This window comes from Argentina silus, assembly GCF_951799395.1.
Source record: "Argentina silus genome assembly, chromosome: X".
Classification (NCBI taxonomy): Eukaryota; Metazoa; Chordata; class Actinopteri; order Argentiniformes; family Argentinidae; genus Argentina; species Argentina silus.
Genome location: NC_139653.1, coordinates 30,786,732 through 30,808,056, shown reverse-complemented (window position 1 = coordinate 30,808,056; position 21,325 = coordinate 30,786,732). Strand labels below are relative to the sequence as shown.

At 40.4% G+C, this 21,325-nt stretch overlaps 1 protein-coding gene across 1 annotated transcript in view; it reads left to right on the top strand.

The window, feature by feature from the left end:
* The window catches only part of maml2 (mastermind like transcriptional coactivator 2), a 53,920-nt gene that overhangs the window by 23,011 nt on the left and 9,584 nt on the right, over positions 1 to 21,325 (top strand). The window contains exon 2 of the mRNA XM_083696371.1: positions 13,157 to 14,476. Within this exon, the coding sequence (XP_083552497.1) occupies positions 13,157 to 14,476 (1,320 nt within the window). The remainder of the gene's footprint in view (positions 1 to 13,156; positions 14,477 to 21,325) is intronic.

The following is a 21,325-nucleotide window of genomic DNA, read 5'->3' as shown; positions in this document are numbered from 1 at the left end:
GTAGCACTGTCTCGTCTGCCCTCACATGGGTGCAGTAGCACTGTCTCGTCTGCCCTCACATGGGTGGAGTAGTGCAGTAGCACTGTCTCGTCTGCCCTCACATGGGTGGAGTAGTGCAGTAGCACTGTCTCGTCTGCCCTCACATGGGTGGAGTAGCACTGTCTCGTCTGCCCTCACATGGGTGGAGTAGTGGTAAATAAAGGCGTGTTCATGACAATAAGCAGTTCAAGTGACATTATGTGCGCTGAAAAATCTGGCCTTGAAAATAGCACTAATATTTCAGACCAAAACGCCACCACCAGAGCCCCCGACAGCACCTGGATTTTCACTAAAAGCTGTTAAAATATATCCCTAGATGTTTATTGATTTTATTGTCTTCATCCAAGATATGTATGTTTAAGTCGGAATTTATCCACACATTAGTAAGTATAAAATTGCTAAGAAACGACCTGTTGATTTGTGTTTACATCTGGTTACCTAATCCAGGGAGGCAAGTGATTGCACATCTGGTAGTAACTGGATTATCATGCCGCCGCACCTGGTAGTAACTGGATTATCTCATAAAGAGAGTAGCTCAAGGCGACTACTACTACAGTTGCAAAACATTCTGCAGGCTTTAAGGTGCACACAGATTTGAACATGTGTGACATTAGCACATCAACATGGTTTGGACTATATGTTATGTTAACTCAGGTTAGTGCTCAACACCTACTGTACAATTGGCACAAGGGATTAAGAACATCATGTCCTGTGTATTGAGCCAATTCATAACTATTTAGAGATGCCTCACCAGTTACCCTTGTAGAGTGGAGCCAAGCTTTTACTAAGATTTCATATGGACATCTCTTCATGTATTCTGTTTTCATGTGCAGGTTAGATGTTACTTGTTTAGATGTTACTTGTTTAGATGTTACTTGAATCAGTACTTAATGCTTTAATTGATTTAGACATTTTGAATGTTTCATAAAAAGCACCACAGTGTGTTTAAAAGCCTGTCTTGACTTTTAGTGCTTATTAATGATCAGACCCTGGGAAAGTTGTTTTTCCAAACACTTGGTGAGACTGCACGATAATGCCCTGTCTTTCTCACCAGCTGCAACATGTAAAAAGACCTAAAGCACTTCACAGGGCCCTCTTACAAGCGCTTGCAAGAACTGCCCACAGCATGCACACACATGCTAGTAGATGTCAGGCTATGATGCAACTTTGAACTCGCCCTGCCACTGAGAGAGCCACCTTTAGCCTAGTGTTTACTACAGCACCTGCAGGGCTCCTAATGTAAACAACTGCCATTTAAACAGAGCATTCAGAAACCACTGGAATAAGAAGTCTTTCCTTTCTTCATACAGTAAGTAGGTAATATTTTCTGTATTGTATGATGTTTTGAAAATGCACCAGATGATCCACATGGGATTTACTCGAAGCCCTGTCATTGGAGCCAATCCAATTGAATTATTAATTAATTAATAATTGTAGAGTAAACCCAAATAGCAAACCAGTGGTGTTTGAAAACAACATTAACAAGCACATCTATGAAATAATTTGTGTTATTATTGAGCACAATATTATATTTTCTGGGAAATGTCAAGTTGATAGATTATGGGGTCACATGCGCCATGATTTTCCCCCTCTGTTCTTGGCTGGAGTCAGTAGGACCTCTGCAAAGTTGTATGTGTGTCTGTCTCTGCCAGCATTGGTCTACGCAGGCCTTTTTTGGAATGTCAAAACTGAGTGGGAGTTGTACAAAGCTTTTCCCTCCTTTTTTATTTTCCTTAGTTTTTAATGTGCTACGTTGTACTGTAGCTGCAATTGCACAAGCAATTATTAACATAACTCAGGTCCTCTTGTATACTTCTCTGTGACGTGTGAGTGTGTGTGTGTGTGTGTGTGTGTGTGTGTGTGTGTGTGTGTGTGTGTGTGTGTGTGTGTGTGTGTGTGTGTGTGTGTGTACTGTGCTGTACTGTGCTGTACTGTATGTTTATGAAGTGGATGGCTGTGGTCAGCATCATGTAGTGATGTTGCCGACATGAGACCAAGAAGTAGTGCCCTTCTTCCAAACAATGCCTAGGTTTTGATAAGGTAATGGTTATGATGCTACTTCATGAGTACGTTGTGATCGTTTTACATAGTATCGAATCCAGGCTGGATTTAGACAGAGGGGAAGTGACTAGGTGAGCAGAATAAAAGACTGCAGCAAGAATGAATGTTCTTAACAAAAAGGTTTATTTAAGATTTGATGATTTTATTTTTTTCACAATTAAAAATAAACCACTACAATATAAACCACTCAAGTGGAAGCTATGCATTTTAAATTGTCAATGATAACACAATATAGTTGTTAAATTACTTCCGTTGTGGTCCTTCAAGCTTAGAATACAAATTAAATTTAAAAAAAATATATATATATTAAAGGACTAAAAGAACAGGGACTGGCGTAAGGCCTTAAGGGAAACTCATTGTCTGTCTGTATTGGAAGTCTATCACAGTAGATGTATTTTCTAAATGTGCAAGAGGCTTATCAAGACCTAAGTGTAATAGCATTAGCACAGCATTAAGCCCCAAGCCTGTGTATCCCACGGGATATTAAATGCATCCTAATTTCTCTGGGAAATCATAACAAGGGTGCTATTAGGAGCACTTTGCTGGAATCACATCAGATATTGTGGTGCAGCCAAGAGATGCATACTGTATTGCTTCTCATTTTGAGAGAGGACTGCAAACAATCCTGTTTGTGGGAGAACAGTAAAATGTTTTTAGCTCTGACATTATGGTTGTATTGGTCATGGTAATAGAAGTTGTAGTTGTAGTAACATTAGCTAAAAGGCTAGTCTCATGATCGTGAGTGAAGTTGATACCAGTGGTAAAATCCTGAATAAAGAATCCTATTGTGTCTATATCTGCTACAGTAGCCTGCAGTCAGTGACATGACTTGAATGTCTCTCTCTCTCTCTCTCTCTCTCTCTCTCTCTCTCTCTCTCTCTCAACGCAACAGTGGCACTACTGTTGGCTCTGGCCATGTTGCAGCTGCAGTGTTGAAGAGCAGCCAGATGTTGGGGATGGTGAAATCAGCTCAGTGAGCAGGAAACGACTCTGCATGCCATAGGAATCGTCTTTGAAAACAGGAAGAGAACTTGTTCCCTGCTTATGGGCCTTTTCCTGTGGCATGACCGGGGGCATGACTAGTATTTGACGTTTTCTGGGAAAAAGGTACTTCTGGCTATATGGAAATGGCCATTTATGGGTACACACACCCAGGGAAAGCAAAGAGCTTGTTTTGAGCTGCGATCAGCTAGAGGAACAAATCTAAAGGGAATGAATCATTTTAGATCTATAGATTATCAAGCTGTCTGGTTCAACTGTTTTTTTATTCTATTGGTAGAGGTCACATTCCATTACGCTGTTAGTACGCTGTTGCCTGTTCCTGACTTCCTGACTACATTTTTCTGTAATGTCATGGTCTAAAGGAATTTATATGGCACCTAAAGTTAAGTGGTGGAAAATCTCTTTTTTCAATGAATCCCCTGTGGCATGTCTGCTCCGCCACAAAAAATTACTACATGCTGAGAGTTTCAATGTGAAACACAATGTCATGGGTCTCAATGACTCTGACTAAAAGACACAGCTTTCAATACTTATTTTATACGCTTGATACAATAAAGAAGTAATCAGCATATTCAGTATGAAATTAAATAAGTACAATTTCAACCTAAGGTTCTAAAAAAGTGACCCCTGGTGCCTGAGGGGGGATTGTTGCCTCATATGACTTGTCTATATGTCTTCAGTGCTTGCTCTACGAGAGCTGTTAAAAAAAATCTGGTTTATATTTCCCCTCCCACACACTCAAGCTGTCTCACAGCTCGAACATTCTCTCCCACTCTCTACTTCATACAAGTATACAGGCACATGTACTCTTCATAGATTGCATGTAGGGTACTGTATGGCATTTGTTAAGTATGCAGTGTAGCTCTCAATGCAAGTGATGATAGTCAGTTTCAGCCCCAATGTGGTGGCCAGTGAGCATTTAAGTCAGTGTTACCACTAAATTAAACCTTTTCAGCTGGAGTGGGAGCTCAGCTTGTGTTCAGTTGACAGGCAAGCCCTGTACCATCAACTGTGACTGACTCAGAGCCTGTTGAATAGTGGGAGGTCTTTCTCTGCCTCTTCTCTAATCCTGTTTTTTAACATGAACAGGCCACAGAGAAGGGTTGGCCTCATGGAAGAAAATGGTTGCTGTTGTTTCCAATTTAAACAATGAAATGAAATACCAGGCCTGTGGGTGAGAGCAGGAAGTGCCAGCTAAACCTGGAGAACACTACACGTTTGTGTCTATCACCATGAAGGAGACACTATGGGACTTTTGTTCAACCTTTTTGTTCAGACTACTTCTCTTTCGTTCTACACCCTCATTATAGTATCTATCTAAGAATCAATGGGAAAGTGTAGTGTATTCAAAGTCAGCAATAAGTAATGTACAGTATTTAACTAATTCTATTAGTAGGCTTTTCATTCTCTTGAATCTCATTATCACAAATAATTCTACTCACATTTATGTTCTTCGGCATGGCATTCTATAGGTTTTGAGGGAACCGTTTTTCCTCTATGTTGGATTCAACTGTATGGAAGGGCTCTAAAGACAAGTGAGCCAGTGGCTGTCCTCTGTGGATGTCTCTATGGCTAAAAGTGACATGTGGATATGAGGCGACAGCAGTGTCAGGAGCTCTGTGAGCCACATGGCCATTGGTGATATGATGTGACAGCCTGTCATGGCGATGTTTGCAAGGTCCTGTGTGTCTGCAGTGGCGTGGTCTTACTGGTGCCGCAGTGATGATGCCTGGACAGGGTCTCTCCACATGTCCACATTTTCCCTGTGATCACTTCACTGCCGCCCCTCTATGCATTTGGGCATCTGAATCCTGACATCCTCCTAGGAACCATGGCCTCAACCGTCTCTTAAACCTCAGACCTCAAACCTACTTCTCTAAAGCACTACTATGTTACTGCTGCATTGCTCTAATGCTCTTTCCATGCTTTACCCCTCTCTAATGAGGGTGAATGTTCTGCATTTTTCATCTGTGGCCCTCTTCTACTCAGACCATTGTCCTCCACTCTTTCCCAGGGCTGCTTCATATCTGGTGCTGAACAAAAGACATGCCCTACCGAGACCTGAATGGCATGCTGTTTTCTGTCTGTTCTGAGCCTAGTGAATATGCACGGCCAAGATTTTAATGTCTTCAAGCGGTTCCTCTTTGTATTGGCTCCCCTTTATTAGAAATGGCCGGTGTCTCCATTGAAATGAAAATGAGGTGCAGTGAGTAACAGTTGAATGATCTGCCCTCAGTAAACATAATGGATGTATTTCCCTTCAAAGGCAGTCTTATCATCTCCCCATTTCCCAGAAGCAGCCACAAAGCTGCTTCTCTCCTCTTTTCTTCCCCTCCTGCCTGCTCCCTGGAGGGCCGCCTCAATCTCATACAACTGTTTCAGGAAGTGTGGGGATGCAAAGTGCTGATAAGCCAGAAGTAGCCCACCTCTGCAGTGGTGCTGGTATGTCCCAATATGCGCCTGCCAGATTAGGGAAGCACACCACGGACAGACAGTTACAGCCCAGCACTCCAAAATGCCACACATCCAGTAGAAATGGATGGAGTCATATCTAATGTGCATATCGATTCTGTCAGATGGTCCCAATGCTAGATGAAAGCTATTTATATATGCTAAGAAAACCTCCTAAGCTAAGTGTACACAGACATTGTATATCCTCATTTTCATTCTATGTATCCACATTGCAGCATCTGTTTCATAAGATCTCTTACCTTAAATCAATGATGCAAAAGCATTGCTTTCTAATGGGGTTGAAAACTGTTGAAAAGGGGAATGGGAGTGAAGGCATACTGTTCTTGATAGATACTGTATGACAGTTATTATTGTTAATATTTATTATTCATAATATTAATATATAAAACATATGCTAATATATAATAATTTATATTTATTTTGATATGTGGTCAAAACCCCTACATCTTTTTCAGAGAATATATTATCTGCCGTTAATATATTTAAAGATAATATTAATTTGACTGTATTTCAACCAGGCAGCTTTCATAAATCCCTCTGGAGAACACTACTAAGCCTAACTAAGTTCAGTGCTATTTCAACATAGACTTGTAATGAAATGCACATAATGCTAGGTTTGAAAGTAAAGCCATTGTTCCTTTCAAACAGATCCATAAAAACACAAGGACAGAATCAGGATCAGTCATTTCCCCTGTTGACACCATGGTAACACAACTAGCTTGGAGCCATTGTTCATGGTTTAATAATAACCCAACAGGTTCTACAAATCAACCAAACAACCACAAACAACCACAAACAGACACCCCAAAGTACCCCCAAACAACCACAAACAGGTACTCAAATGTACCCCAAACAACTCCAAACAGGTACCTTTTAGTTTTTGCATCTCTTTTGTATTTCCTCCACTCCTGACACATTTGATATTCTTTCCAGACATGTTTCCAAAGTAAATGGTTCTTGCACATACTGTGGGCAGAGAAACTCAAAATCCAAGTCTGTAGTTGTCTCTCTGTCATGGTCACGCATAATGCATGGATCCAAAATGTACAGTATTGACAGTGGATAAATGCTGTTTTCCAAAAATCTGTGCAAATGCATTTTTCTTTTTTTCTGTTGTCCGTGGGCCCAATATGGTTTTATAATAGAGCCTTGTTAGACATGATATATCAGTGCAAAGCAGACAACTTCAACCTTTACATTTTGACTGTTCTAATTATGTTCTACAAGAACGGACTAAAGCAATACACTAAGATGATATACTGTATTAGGACATGTGGTAAAGATCTTTCATTATGTACATGATTCATGCTAATTGAAACCTGCAGATTTTTCTCAGACATCACCAAACAATATTAGACAAACAGTTTACCGTAGAAGTTGAAACAGTGTAATAACCAAATCCTACCCAAATCTAATTTTAAAAAAAAAGAATCACCTGAAAGAGCATGACTGAAAATAATGGGTCAAATGTTGTCACTGTGATTAAATAATGTGTGTGCATTCACTGTTATTATCTACACTTTGGGTTATATTTCAAGGGCGTAAAAACCTTGGTGTGTCTTGCGGGTGTGTCTGAAATATTCTTGCCATTTTCAAGGCCAGAATTTTTCAGCACAACTGATGGCACTTGGCCTGTTCATTGCCATGAACAAGCCTCACTACTCCACCCATCTGAGCGCAGAGACAGTGTGGGTGATAGTGGTGCTGTGGTAATTTCAGCTGTTAGCACCGACACAAATTGCCAATATGCCTGCGTTTGGACCTGCGTCTGTTTTGTGCCAGCTGAAAATGGAACCCTACATTTGATATCATGGTCTCTCTTGCCCTCTACTGGCCTTTAGCGGTATAGCATTCCGATAAGTAATACTTGTCAAGTCAAAGTTTATTGGTCATATGCACAGGATACAGATAGTAAACTGTACACTGAAATGCTTACTTTGCAAGCTTCCTCTCAACAGTGCAATGATAACATAGAAGTAAAAATAGAATAACAACAGTACACAATAAGGTAAGGCGCCATACAAAAACTAAGTCTCTAAAGACTTACAATAACTAACTCTGGTAAAGTGATTGCATCATAATCAAGGAATACCATGACAATGAAGCTGTCTGGGGAGAAACAATAAATAATCTTTAATGAAGAATTTTCTAACCTGCACAGTTTTGCACACTGCCTCCATTTCTGGGATGATGGGGAAAGCGAAATAAGTAACACTAGTCAATTTTATTACAGTGGGGTCAAGTTTCACAGCCAAATACCTGCATCATCATGAACATCAGTGTTACAGCGCTGCACGCTTGTTTTGTTGTCTCCAGTGACGTTACACTTTACCACCGTATTCAGAAAGTAAATTGAAATTGCAATTCAATATTTTAGAGCATCCATTCTCAATTATTGTTCAATAGATTTCAAATTATACAAACATTTCACTTCCTGAATTTGGTGAATCTATCTAAGATCTATTTCTTTCATAGTTTTTTTGTATCATCTCTGCTATCGTGACAACATAGAATCCTGAACCTAATATATCACATTCCAAACCGAAGCGTGAACCTTTGGTAATTTGGGTGGTTTTGTGTTGTATTGGCTGCCAGTTTGTGGTTCTTTTGGGTATATTTGGGTTGTTGGGTAACTTTTAGTACTTTTGGGTACCTGTTTGTGGTTGTTTGGGGTACTTTTGGGCACATGCTTGTGGTTGTTTGGGGTTGAATGGGGTATCTGGTTGTGGTGTGTTTTTGGTACTTTAGGGTGCCTGTTTGTGGGGTACTTTTGGGTATTTCTTTGGGGTTGTTTTGGGTACTTGTTTGGGGTTGTTTGGGGTGATTAGTAGGACCTACAAAGACCATGCATTTGCATTGCTGTTAAGATACAGAAATGTGCCAATTTAGTATGAATGTCTCTGTAGCAGATGCCATAAAGCTGAATTCATTTTGCAATTTACAGGAAAAGTTACCTAAATATTTTCATTAACTTGGTCTGTCATTTTTGCTAATAGGCCTATTGCAAAGGGTCAATCTAGTACATTCATTGGGAATTTAATTCCAGCAAAACAATCTGGCAACAACCTACAGTATGTAAGTTTTTATACCTACATCCTAAGAAGAGCAGGTCCAGAATTATAAGTGACTACTGGATGATTAATGCTACTGGATAGTACTGTCTGTCTAGTCTGCATTTTACTGCTTTAATAAGATGTTCATATTCATCACCTTGATTGTGGTGCATTAAGTGTAGCGAGAGCCAGACAATTTGATTGTTTATCCTGTAGATATGATAAGTAGGGAATGATACTCTGTATGTTCCACAATTAGATCTGTCACAGCACATAACACATTTTGTGAAGGTTTCTGGTTATGTATGTTAGGTCTTTAACACTAGGCTGTAGGCTGTAATTTCTCCACTGTGTCTGTTGAGAAAGAGAGCTGAAATTCCTCCTGGCAGCACTCGGCAACCTGCGCAACCACATAAATATGTCTCCCTAGGAACACAATAGTCGTATTTATTTCTTTATTTTAGAGGAAGGTTTTTGACTGTTACAGGAGGAGATTACAACATGTCTGAGGGCTCTGCTGAATAGATTAAAGGCTGGTGAACTGGATCATTTTGTAGACTCTCTCTCTCCTCTCACCCCACAAACATCCAAGGCTCTGTGGGCTGTGCCACAGGTCTGGCAGATGGTAGCAGGAAGCCTAGTGTCATGTCCCCGTTCCTGTCCGTGTCCCTGTCTTTGTGATGGCTCACCCGGAGCCCCTTCCACAGTGCTCAGCATCAGCACGTTGCCCCGTTTGCTAACAGCACAGTGGATAATCAGCCTCATAGCTCACAGGAACAGACAGCCTCTGTTGACACGGCCAATGACAGGCCCTCTCAGCCCCGGTCAAAGGGCGTCAACATGATAGTGAGGCAAATAAGAGCAGATGGGCTGGCCACAAGATCACCACATCAGGGTGAAGTTCATGGATGGCTGTTGTGAACTACGGTTTGCGAATTACGGTTTTGTAAAGACGTCACATGTCCTTGTTTGTAAAGTGAGTCTTGACCATCACTGTAAAAGTAACCATTTTTTAAAGATCATTTGTAGTTACAATATTATAAATGTTCACTTAACATAGAAAAATGAAGGTCAGAAATACAGATTCTCATCCCTAGCAGAAGAACTGTGTATTATACATTAAGCCTTTCATTTGCCAGGAGTCACTTTCAAAGTGATCCAGAGCTTCTAAGCTCATTAAATGTTAATCAAAATCTTTTTTCAGATCACTTGTAGATCTGTTATGAGGATTTAAAGTGAACATGGAGGCCACAACTTTTCTCATTGTGAGTTGGAAATGAACATTCTGCTGCTTTTTAAATTAATCTTCCATTTGTGACTATTTTAATTGTTGTTTGGTTGATGTTTTAAGAGTTGATTGGTAGATGTTTTGGTTGCAGCTATGAAAACCAACCGCAACCCCAATGGCATCCATAATTCCAACCGTGTGAAGCCTCTGAATGTGCATCATGGTGGTTCGGACATTGAAAATATTGTACATAAACTGTGCAAGGCAACCACAGTCTCATAGTGGATTTTTGCAACAGATATACAATCTTCTCCATTATTCATGATGTGTTTTCTCAGGTTTGGAGACATGGAGTGTAGTCGCGGCTGTCCTATGGCACGCCATAAAGAGGCTTATGGAAAGGAAGAAAGTGTATTTCAGATCCACACAATAGAATATGTGTCTTCATCTGCATTTGGAGAAATACAGATGTCCAGTAGTGTGGAGACCTATATTTATCAGCCTGAATCTCTGTGAAGATTGTGAGGGAGAGATGGAGGAGAAATAGAGGAGCTGATGGATCATATCCAAAGGAAAATATCGACATGTGAACATTTCTTTCTATCAATTCAGAGGCGAATTAGAGACAGTATCATGAAATAAGTTTGAGTCTTGGTTTGTCATTTAGTATTTGAGAATGATTTTTCTCAGGCGTTGTTTTTGGGGGATAATATGCTTGACCTACACCCTAGGTGTAGGTCAAGCCTAACTAATTAACTAATTAGGGTTGTGCAACCCTAACTAATTATTATTATGTGCTTTTATATTTACCCTGTAATCAAAAGGGTGGACTAATGGTATTTCATGCCTTCTTTTAATTAATGTGATATCAGTAAATTGTTACTGATGAGATGCAGCAATAAGGGAATGTTATTGAAAAATTAAAGTTATTACTGTGTAATTTATCAAGAATTCAGCGTCTCCCTGAAAATAGTATTTGTAATGTTTATGGAGTTCTTCTATACAGCAAAATACAATTTATCCATCTGGGGTAAAGTTATGGTTGCTCTTTTAGAGTCTGAAATATGATTACTCACTACAAAGGAGTTGAGGTCAAATATAACTTCAACTGTATCCAGTTGCAAAAAAAAAACGAAAAAAAAATAAAACAGTGCTCCAGATATCTTTAATTACTTCCCAGTCAGCAGACAATTGTGGGCCAGATCTGGTCTTGTGGTGGCACATATGGCTCAGTGCCGGCAACAGCAAGTCTTATATGGGCCAGAACTGGCCCGAATGTGGGGGGGCAGCCCTGGGTGAGAGGTGGCAATTTCCTATGGGCCAGCTCTGATATGAGGAATGTGGCCCTGATATTTTCCCTGGCCAAGGTCTGGGACGCTTTTCTCTGCTGACAGGGTTTATACCAGTAGTATGTTGTCAATAGCTAATCAAAGTAACCCTCTCAAAGGCCATGAGTATACAGGCACAGGAGTACATTTTCACACAGCCTCCCAACACAACCCTAATTTCAAGCATTATCATCCACCATGTCATTCCACTTAATCTGGTCAAACACACACTCACCGCCCCATCCTGCTACAAAAGAGGCAGAGGTGAGTCACAGATATGTTGGTGAGTTGATTAAAATGTAGGGATGTACTGTTTCACAACAAATCTAAAGAGCATAGAAGTGGCAGTGCAGGCAAGCAGCAGAGTAGAAACACAGAGACAGAGTAAACCACAAGAATACTCCTAGCCTTCAGGCTATGAATCATCCTAATGTGATGTGTGCCAGCAACTGGAAATGACTGCAATTTGTTCCCACTGTGAAATCTGCACTACACTGGTACCCCTCTCCGGTGCTCAGATTGTTGTAGAACTGGCATAACATTAAATGATGACCAGACAATGAGGCATCTCTATGTCACTGAACAGTGCGTCTTGCTACTAGTTACTGCCAGTTAATCTTTTCAATCCTACAGCTGTGGGATTATCTGCAAACAAGATAGTAATGATCTCATTTTATGCCTACAATAAGGTAACATAAGCAGGCCTAATGTGTTTTAGATGCTTCAGATTTGAGGTGTCCAAATGCTTGCTCACAGCACTTTCAGACTATATGTTATTACAGCCCTTTTCCAAAAGCTAAGATGAACACTCGTATGAGCCTGTTTTATAGCAACTCTTAATGTTAATCTGTGTTTGGTTGAGGTATGAAACCAATGCCCATTAAAGAGCGTCACTGAACTGTTTTGATTGTCTTAATAAGCATTGAATCAGTAGTAAATTAAACACAAGCATGTTTTTGGCAGTTAAGGAATTTGTGGTCCTGTCAGGCTTTTAAATAACTGAAGTTATCAGAAGGCAAATTTGGAGCTTCACGATAGAACTTTATTTGTGAAATACGTCTTTCTGAATAAATACCTGCCCATGTTTGTACTGTAACTAGTTGGAATCTGACATTATAATAGTATGGTCTTTGACAAAGGCTAATGATATCAGAAAACCTCTGCAAACTGGCTAAGGGAGATGTTGGATGGTTTGGAAGACTTGGAGAAAACTGTTACATTTCATCAATTTAAATAGCGGTACTTAATGCTTGGACTACATTTTTATTATACTGATATTTAGAATTATCATCACAATTTTAATTTGTTTACAACATCAAACAGAGGATTTGAATTAAGTGCATTAATTATATATAGTGGGTCTTGTGACCTTAAATGTTTGTTTTTCTTCAGGCAACACTTGGATTGAACCAGCATGGGTTTTAATTTGAAAGAACAAGGAATATGGAGGGGAAGTCATGGATTCAAGCCTTGCTTGGCTTCTGTCCTGTCATAACTCTCAGCTGTCTCCCTGACTATCTTGCTCCTGTCTTAATAAATGTGAAAATACGGAAAGAGTGGGACAGCAAAATAAAATCTTTGTGCATGCACAAATGTGTTAAGCTGTATTACCTAGAGGTTGATTTGAACTTAAAGTTGCATTATGGAAGATTTTGCCACTGGGGGTGCTCTTGAGCGAAAAGGGGTTCCCTTGATAGTCATAAATAATGTTGGGATATTACCTCATTGGACAGAAAGGAGCACATCTCCGCATGTTTTGTTAGCTGAAAACAAAGGATTGTCTGGTTTAATGAGGCAAACAATGTATTGAAATTATATCATAGGAGTATGATAACCATAGAGTCAACACTAAAACATCTGAGGTAAATAGTGAATCTTAAATAAGCCAAACTGAGACCATGCCATCAATTGAAATGACTCTTGTTGTTGTTGTATGATGATCAGATTTCTTAATAGAGTTTTTGTCTTCACAGATCCAAGGGTCTTTGAGAAGAAAAATTGATGGACATGCGCCTGAGTACACGTCAAAACAGAATGGCCTTTCCTGTGGGCCGTCTGGACCGGACTTCAAGCGTGTGCGTATGGAGGGCAGTGGCCTGGGCAGTGAGCCTTGTTCCTTTAGTGTGGGGCAGTCTCAGTCTTTACCAGGAGCCTCCGCCATGGGCCACAGTCTGCAAAGGAAGAACACTTACATGATGCCCCATGGCGTGGGCACAGATCTGTTCAACATGACCCTGAAGGAGATGAAGAAAGAGCCCATAGAGGTGCAATCTTGTGGCCAGTCATCCACGGAGACCAGCATGATGGTGTTTGACTTCAAAGATGAGGGTGGAGATCACATTGATCCTGACCTACAGGATCTGTTCGACGAGCTCACAAAGTCTGTGCCTTCACTGAATGACCTGGAATTTGAGAAGATGTTAAAGCAGGATGACACTTTCGGTTTAGACCTTGGCAGGCCCAGCTCAGCAGGGGCGGCCAACCTATGCTCTCAGATAGAGAGGACCATAAAGACAGAGTACTCTCCAGACTTCAGCCAGACTCACAGCAGTTTACCGCAGCTCCGACCAGCCTCCGCAGGGCCCTCCTTCACGATGAGTAGCTCCTCCCTGTCCACCTCCCCTATCACCTCATCACAGAAACCCCACAGCCAAGGGCTACATGGCTCTGTAGGAGCCCCCAGACCCCTGCCCAGCTGGCCTGAGGTGTCCCATGCAGAGCAGTTGAAACAGATGGCAGCTAACCAGCAGCAACCCAACAACACCCTGCTCCACCACCACCAACAGACTCAGCCTGGAGGGGTAACCAGCTGGGCCACAGCTAGGAGCACCCATTCCTCCACCAGCTCCTTCCCCCAGGAGAAGCTCTCTAATCCAGCCCCACTGGGCCAGCAGCGGATCAGCCCCCAGAGCCCCATCATGCGCCCCATGAGTGGTAGCCAATGCAAAGGGATCAACAACTGCCTCTTTAAGTCCAACGGACCCATTAGCTCCAATCCCATGGATATGAAGGTCCTCAGCAGTAAGCCCATGCTGCACTTCAGTCCCAAAGCGCCCCCCTCTGCCAGTCAACAGATCCCCATCATGACAGGCCCACTGAGCAAGACTGCAGGCCATCAGCAGCAGCAGCCATCCACGACAGCCCAGAACCAGCCACATTCAGCTCTGCACTATCAGAACCCACAGATGCCCATGTCAGGGTCCCCATGCCTGCAGTCCAAGCCTATTCCTCAGAGGACCCCACTGAACCAGCATGGACCAGGGCTCCATTTTAAACTGGCTCAACAACGACAGGTAAATTACACATTCCATATAATTTTCCCATAAGGAACAATTTAGGTTATTGTTTTATGGTATACTCATTATAAGCAATACTTATTGTGGGTAATTATAGTTTTATAATGACAATGAAGCCTGATGATTTTCCATTATGGTCTTCAATAAATTGATGTGAAATTGAACAATGTATATTCACAATGATTAGGAATTACAGTAAACTGTATAGTCCTGTATAGAGTTGCAGACTGAAGATTGAATAGTGCTTGCTATATTGCTCCATTTATATTGCTTTCCATATATTGCTCTACATTGCACTGAACGTCTTGGTAGTGTGTTTTTCTACATCATTTAATTCGAGCCTTTCGGCACTGTGAAATAATATACCACAAGCTCCCCTTTTTCTGCTGATGATATAGTAATAGAATACATGGCTCACCCAGAAAGCCTGCCTTGGCACTCTGCTCATCACTCAGTTTCCTCAGTTTGCTCATGGCAGTCCGTGATGCAGTCTTAAATGTGAGGAACAATGTGATGCTACTTGTTTTCTGGTGTTGTTGCCGTTGTCATTACTGTTTGTGTCTTTACCTATGCGTGTCTCTTGAATATGTATTACCCCTAGAAGCATTTTGACAATGACATGGATTGCCAGAGTGTGGTAGATTAACATACAGGACTTCTAATTTCTCTGCCTGTCACAGTCGCTCTCCATCAAGGCATATATTTGCACAGTGGGATTTGCTAATTGGAGGTTGTTAGCTACAAGGGACAAGTGGTGGAAAATGAGAGTAATCTGCTTAGCCTGGTGCCGGAGGTTGAACCACTGATTTGTTATGATTGGGGAGATTTAGAACGTCCCCCTTTTCATTTTTGCACAAACAGTATCTCTAGCCCTCTTTGTGTGAAATGATCATGTGAACCACACACAAGGGCTCCTGTTACCACTTTAGGTCTTCATGTAACATCTTCAAACCAAGGGAGGGCAAGTGGCTAAAAATGTGGCAGGGTAGTAGAAGATACAGAATTAAAAAGTCAGATATTGTGTGAGAGACAGTCACCTACAGACTCAACTGACCGCCCACATGAGCCAATAGAGAGCTTTGATACAATAACATACCAGACGTGTACTCTACCAAGGACATCGTTGATTGTGGTGTTTGATTGAATAATCAACAGATGCTATTGATGATACAGCTTCTTAGGAAAATGGATGAAACAATATTGTTTACTAGCAAGTATCAACAAGGGAGTTGTACACTGTTAGATTGCTTGTCTGCTGAAGGCAGCAATGACAGGGTTAAATGCCTTGCTAGTTTGGAGAGGAAGGCACACTGTGAAGAAAAAAAGCAGTTGAGTTGAGTCTCTTCCCACAGTGAATTGAATTAGTAATGCCATAGAAATAAAGGTCCCGAAACAGTGCCGTGATCCCCTCTGGAACACTAGCGAGCAGCGCTGAACTTCCTCCCACTGGGGAAAAGCTCAATACATTTTTAAAGAGACCAAGATGTGGACTCTGGTCTGTGTTTGCTTGTTCTCACAGTCTAACAATCGGTTGTAAGTATGCAAAAACTTAAAGCCACTACTCTAAGTCTTTAGCTCTGAGGTTATACCAAAAAGAAAAACACACTTACATACAATACAACCTTAGGAGTATGGCACTCCTGTGCTTAGGAACACTAGTGTGGATCCTGACTTACTGTTTCAGATGTTAGAACATAGACTTTCAGAATAGTCATGCTCAAGAAACTCTTGGGCTTTAACTCGATGCTAGAATGAAAGGAATTGAGTTATATCAACATATTGTACTGAGGAACTACTGGAGTTTGAGGTTACTGTGTGATTATTCCCATATCTAATGTAGCTCAATAAAAGGTCTGACATCTGACTTGCAGAACATAACATACACAAAACATGTAGTTGCTTTCATGTTGTCAATTACTTTTTGGATAATGCTAGTTATTAGATATAGATTATTAGATATAGATTAGTTATAGATTCCAAAACAGAAAGGCCACTGTAAACCATTGTGCTTGATAGATTTAAAATGTTTTGAATATTCCCTGATCTTGTGGCACCATATCTCTGTAAGGATATGAGACCAGGGGGTTGAGAGTGCCAGGTCAGGCTAACAGTGCTGTGAAGGGAGTGCTTGTTTCCTGGGAAAGGGAACCGCGGCCAAGTCCAGATGCCGAGGCCCTCCCCTGGGACAGCGTCCTGACTCCAGACTGGAGGAAGTGCAGTGTGAGAGCCGGCAAGGCCAGGCCTGGATGGCTGTCAGCTGCCTGCACTGCCGCAGGATGGGAGACTAAATCACAGCACTCCTTCTCTGAGGCCCAAGCCATGTGGTATTAATTTACGCCAAGCTTATGAAGAATGAGGGGGGGTAGGGGGGGTGGAAAACAGCTTTATGACATGTCAGGATGACAAAGAGAGGATTACTCAGATGTACATGCTAACAAAACACTCTTCATAGGGTTTTTCTTACAACAAAGAGATTGGCGGAATAGGCCCATTCCAATGTAATGTGAAGAAAATCTGTCTCTGTGGTGCAAACTTCTGTGAGTGGTCATAATTTCTCACGGTGCTAATAATTGGATGCAGTGAACCAGAGGGAGCGGACTCGCTGCTACCTCCTAACTCTGTGTTTGAAGTTTGCTTCCTCTTAAATGTGTGTTGAGAGTAGAGGGATTAACCTCTGTTCAGCTGTTTTGGACATGCTTCAAGCAAGTTCAACGCTTAATATTTGTCCTACTTATTATTAGGTGGCCTTGCTTAGTTTCAGAACTCCAGAGACCAGGAACACATTCTTAGAATGATAACACAACAATGCACTCTCTTGGCTACCAGTTCTACACCATTGAAACCACTCTCAACCACTTAACCAATCAACTCTACCACTCTCAACCACTCAACCAACCAACTCTCTACACACTCCACTAGGCTCGTACTATCTATCTACCTATCTATCTATTTATCTATCTATCTATCTATCCTCCATCCTTCTGTCATCTATCTGCTTATATGCAGTTAATACGATTTTAAGCAAAAAGACCTCAAAGCAAACAACAACTGAAAATGGCTGCAGTAAAGGCCTGGCAGAGCATCACCAGAGAAGATACCCAGAGTCTGGTGGGGTCAATGTTTAGCAGACATCAGGCAGTTATTGCATGCAAAGGATTGTTGACCAAATACTAAATATCAATTGGATTTAAATCTGAAGATTGAGTTGACCAGTCAAAAACCTTCTACTTTTGGTCCTGAGAAGCTATGGCAGAAGCTTGCTATGGCAGTATGTTTTGGGTCATTGTCTTACTGTAAGATGTGCCATCTAATGAATTTGGAGTCAATTGCTTGTACTTGAGCAGACAAGGTGTTTCTGTATGCAAGGTGTTAAGTATACTTTTGTATACTTATACTGTAAACTTGCTGCCGTCAGCAGTTACATCATCAATTAAGACAAGTTAGCCAGTTATAGTGGCAGCTATACATGACCAAACCATAACACCCTCCCACCATGTTTCACAGATGAGGTAAATCCTGTAAATCCTGGTCAGATTATTATTTCTCAAAAATGTCCCCTTGCAATCACTCTGGTACATGATAATCATGATTACCTGTCCACAAGACTGTTTTCCACGCTTTTTAGGTAGGTTTTAGCAAACTGTAACCTGACTGTAACCTTTGAGGATAACTAGTGGTTTGCAGTGAAGCCTCTGTAGTTTAACTGGCTAGATTATTATTACTATCATTATTATTATTATTCTCTGACACATTCACACCTACCTGGAGAGTGTTCCTGATCAGTGGGATAGTTTTTTTATTTTATTTTTTAATTATGATGAAAAAGATTAGGCTAATAACAGAAATAGAGAAATTAACAGGACATGGATGCAGATGAAAACTGTACTATAGAAGCAAAGAACAACTTAGAAAACAAACCAAACGAACTGGAGGAACTTATTCAAGAACGATCAAGTATAGTATATTACAAAAATAAAGCAAACTGAATGGAAAATGGTGAAAAATCTTCAATAGAGAAATGTGCACAAAAAGAACAAAAACAACTGTATGTGATGTATCACTGAATGATTTTCGGAAAGAGATCTTCCATAAAGAAGTTCTTAAAATATTTTAAGCATATGTTTTCTTTTCAGTCTCCTCCATCTCCACCCAATGATGATTATTGCAATGGCTTCTTTCCTAAAGATAATGTAAGATTATTATCTGTACAAAAATGTGTGAAGGTCAAATCACATAATATTAGCTTCTTAAGGCAATTGAATCCTTTTAGACTGGAAAAACTTCTGATCTTGATGGTATACCAGTAGAAGTATATACAACTTTTTTTGAGATACTGTAAGATCCCTTGCTGTTTAATATGTTTCGGAATGGTGCCTGCCTGTTGTTTATTGGATAACAGTTTTCTGTTTTAGACTAACTATCGTGTGCATCTAGATCAAAAGTGGCTTATGTTCAAACCACTGAGAAATCTCTGCAGGTATTACAGGCATAGCCTATATTGTGTATCTTATATTTTAAATTATGATCAATGTGAATGTGTAAAGGATGTTTTTAAGTGGAGTAAGGGGTAAGAATCTTGAGAAGATGAAGCTATAGCCATAAGTTTCCGCTAGAAGGCGGAAAATTGGATGCTCAGTCACATTAAATAAGTTAGGGTTAAGTTAAGGGTGCGTGAGTTAAATGAATGCATATAAATAATAAAGAATGCATTGGACATTGTTGATTATTAGGCTATTATATTTGTTTAGGCTACATTTGGCTATAGACTAGACTAATACCTACCCCTTGTCTGGTTCCCCAACAAACTAGCCAAATACGTAATTAGTTTACTACCGTAATTTTATAGGTTGTGCTTTTCACTTCATGGTCGCTATTATACTATTTAATATTATTGCCTCATCTGAATTGGGACTATTGAGTGTAACAGTCTGCATTGCAGTGAGAACAATCTTGGCTGGAAACTAACGTACAGGGATAGCCTTTTTGACGTCACTTAGTGCAAAGAGCCTATTAACAAAGTCTTACCTGATATTAATCATCATGATCAGACAGGATTTTTATATGGATACATTGGAGATAACAAACGACAATGACATCTGAAATACTTTAAATAATAAAATATTATGAAACAGAGAATCAGGCCTATAAGTCACAGTGTATTTCAAAAAGGCGTTTGATAAAGTGTGATTAGAATTCATTTATACATGCCTTCACTCCATTATTTTGGAGAATATCTTATCAAATACGTTAGGTATAGCAACCACAAGTTTAATAATGGATACTTCTCAGACAGGATTGAATTGTCAAGAGGTGTTAACACTCTGAACCCCACAACCCGCCGGCGAGTTTGAAAGGCATGTTGTCTTTTAAAAAATCGCCAAAATTACACCATTTATCATAGCCAGAAACTATAAAAATTGAAATTATCGTTGGATTTTCAAATTTACTTCAGCAATAAAATAAATCCACACCTGCCCCACCATCCAGACCATCCACACCTGCCCCACCATCCAGACCACCCACACCTGCTCCACCAGCCACACCATCCACACCTGCCCCACAGACCTGCATCCCTGTGGCTATAAACACAGATGCGGGAAGGTTGAAAAAGGCCACAGAAGGAAGGCTTTCCTGTGTTCTATGCAACAAAAAAATAACTGCATGGAAGTGTAGAAAGTGTGGTGTGGCACTGTGCCTGATTTTAGACAGGAACTGCTTTGGTGACTGGCATGACTCTGGTGCCTCTGCCTGGTGAAATGACTTTCTAGAGTTGATGTGCAGAGTAGTGTGTAGAGAAACCTGTAAATAGTTCAATAAGTATAGCATGTGGAGCCCCCCCCCCTTTTTTTTTTTTTTTTACCAATATTGGTAACACTTGTGGGCACTTGGAAAAATGTTGTGTATATAGATTCCATATTTTTTCCATTTTTGAATAAATAATCAAAGAAATACAACTTACGTTTTTTCTTCTTTTATGATTTATGACTGTATGACATTCTAACTGTGTTATACTGCACAAAATACATTTTTGAGTTCTCCATAGAGGTGCAGAACTTGCAGGTGCAGTGAAAAATGAGCCCACAGTGAGTAAAAATGTGACAGGAGCAAAAAAACGGCCAGAAACCGCGTGGGGTTCAGAGAGTTAAACAAGTTTTTCCGTTGTCACCATATTTTTTTGTCATTGAAATGCTAACAACTAAAATCAAATTCAATAATATGATCAAGGGCTATATACAATAGTGTCAATGAATGCGGCTGATTCAAGCTTTTTCAATCCAGATCACTCCTAGGTTTTATTAACGACTTGGACAACTTCTCTAGTCTCTCTGGATTAAAACCTAATTATGAACTTCTTAAAACAAGCCATAAAAAGCTGGTTACAATTTCAATGTCATCCTGCAGAACAGTCACATCAAACATTACAGCAAATAATCTTGATTGGAAAAAAAACAATGTTTATGGAAAATATTAGGATCATTTTAAAAATGTAAAATTTTCATAAAATGATTGCAACCAAAAGAATGCTCACCATACGGGGCATTGAACGCCACTATGCAGATTTTGTAGAGCGGAAACCGAAGCAATAGATTATTTGTTTTGGTATTGCCCTGCGGTGTCTGACTTTTGATTTTCAGGAATGGCTTGCAAAAAAAACTATATTACCAAAAGATGACCAAAGAATGCTCACATTTTTGTGAAAAAAACTAAAACAACTGTCCCACAGATCAGGAATACTCTCCAGGAGGTAGGCGTGAATTTGTTAGAGACTACCAGAGGCTTCACTGCAAGGTGCAAACCACTAGTTATCCTCAAAAAGAATGGTTAGGTTTAGAGCCTGACAGATAT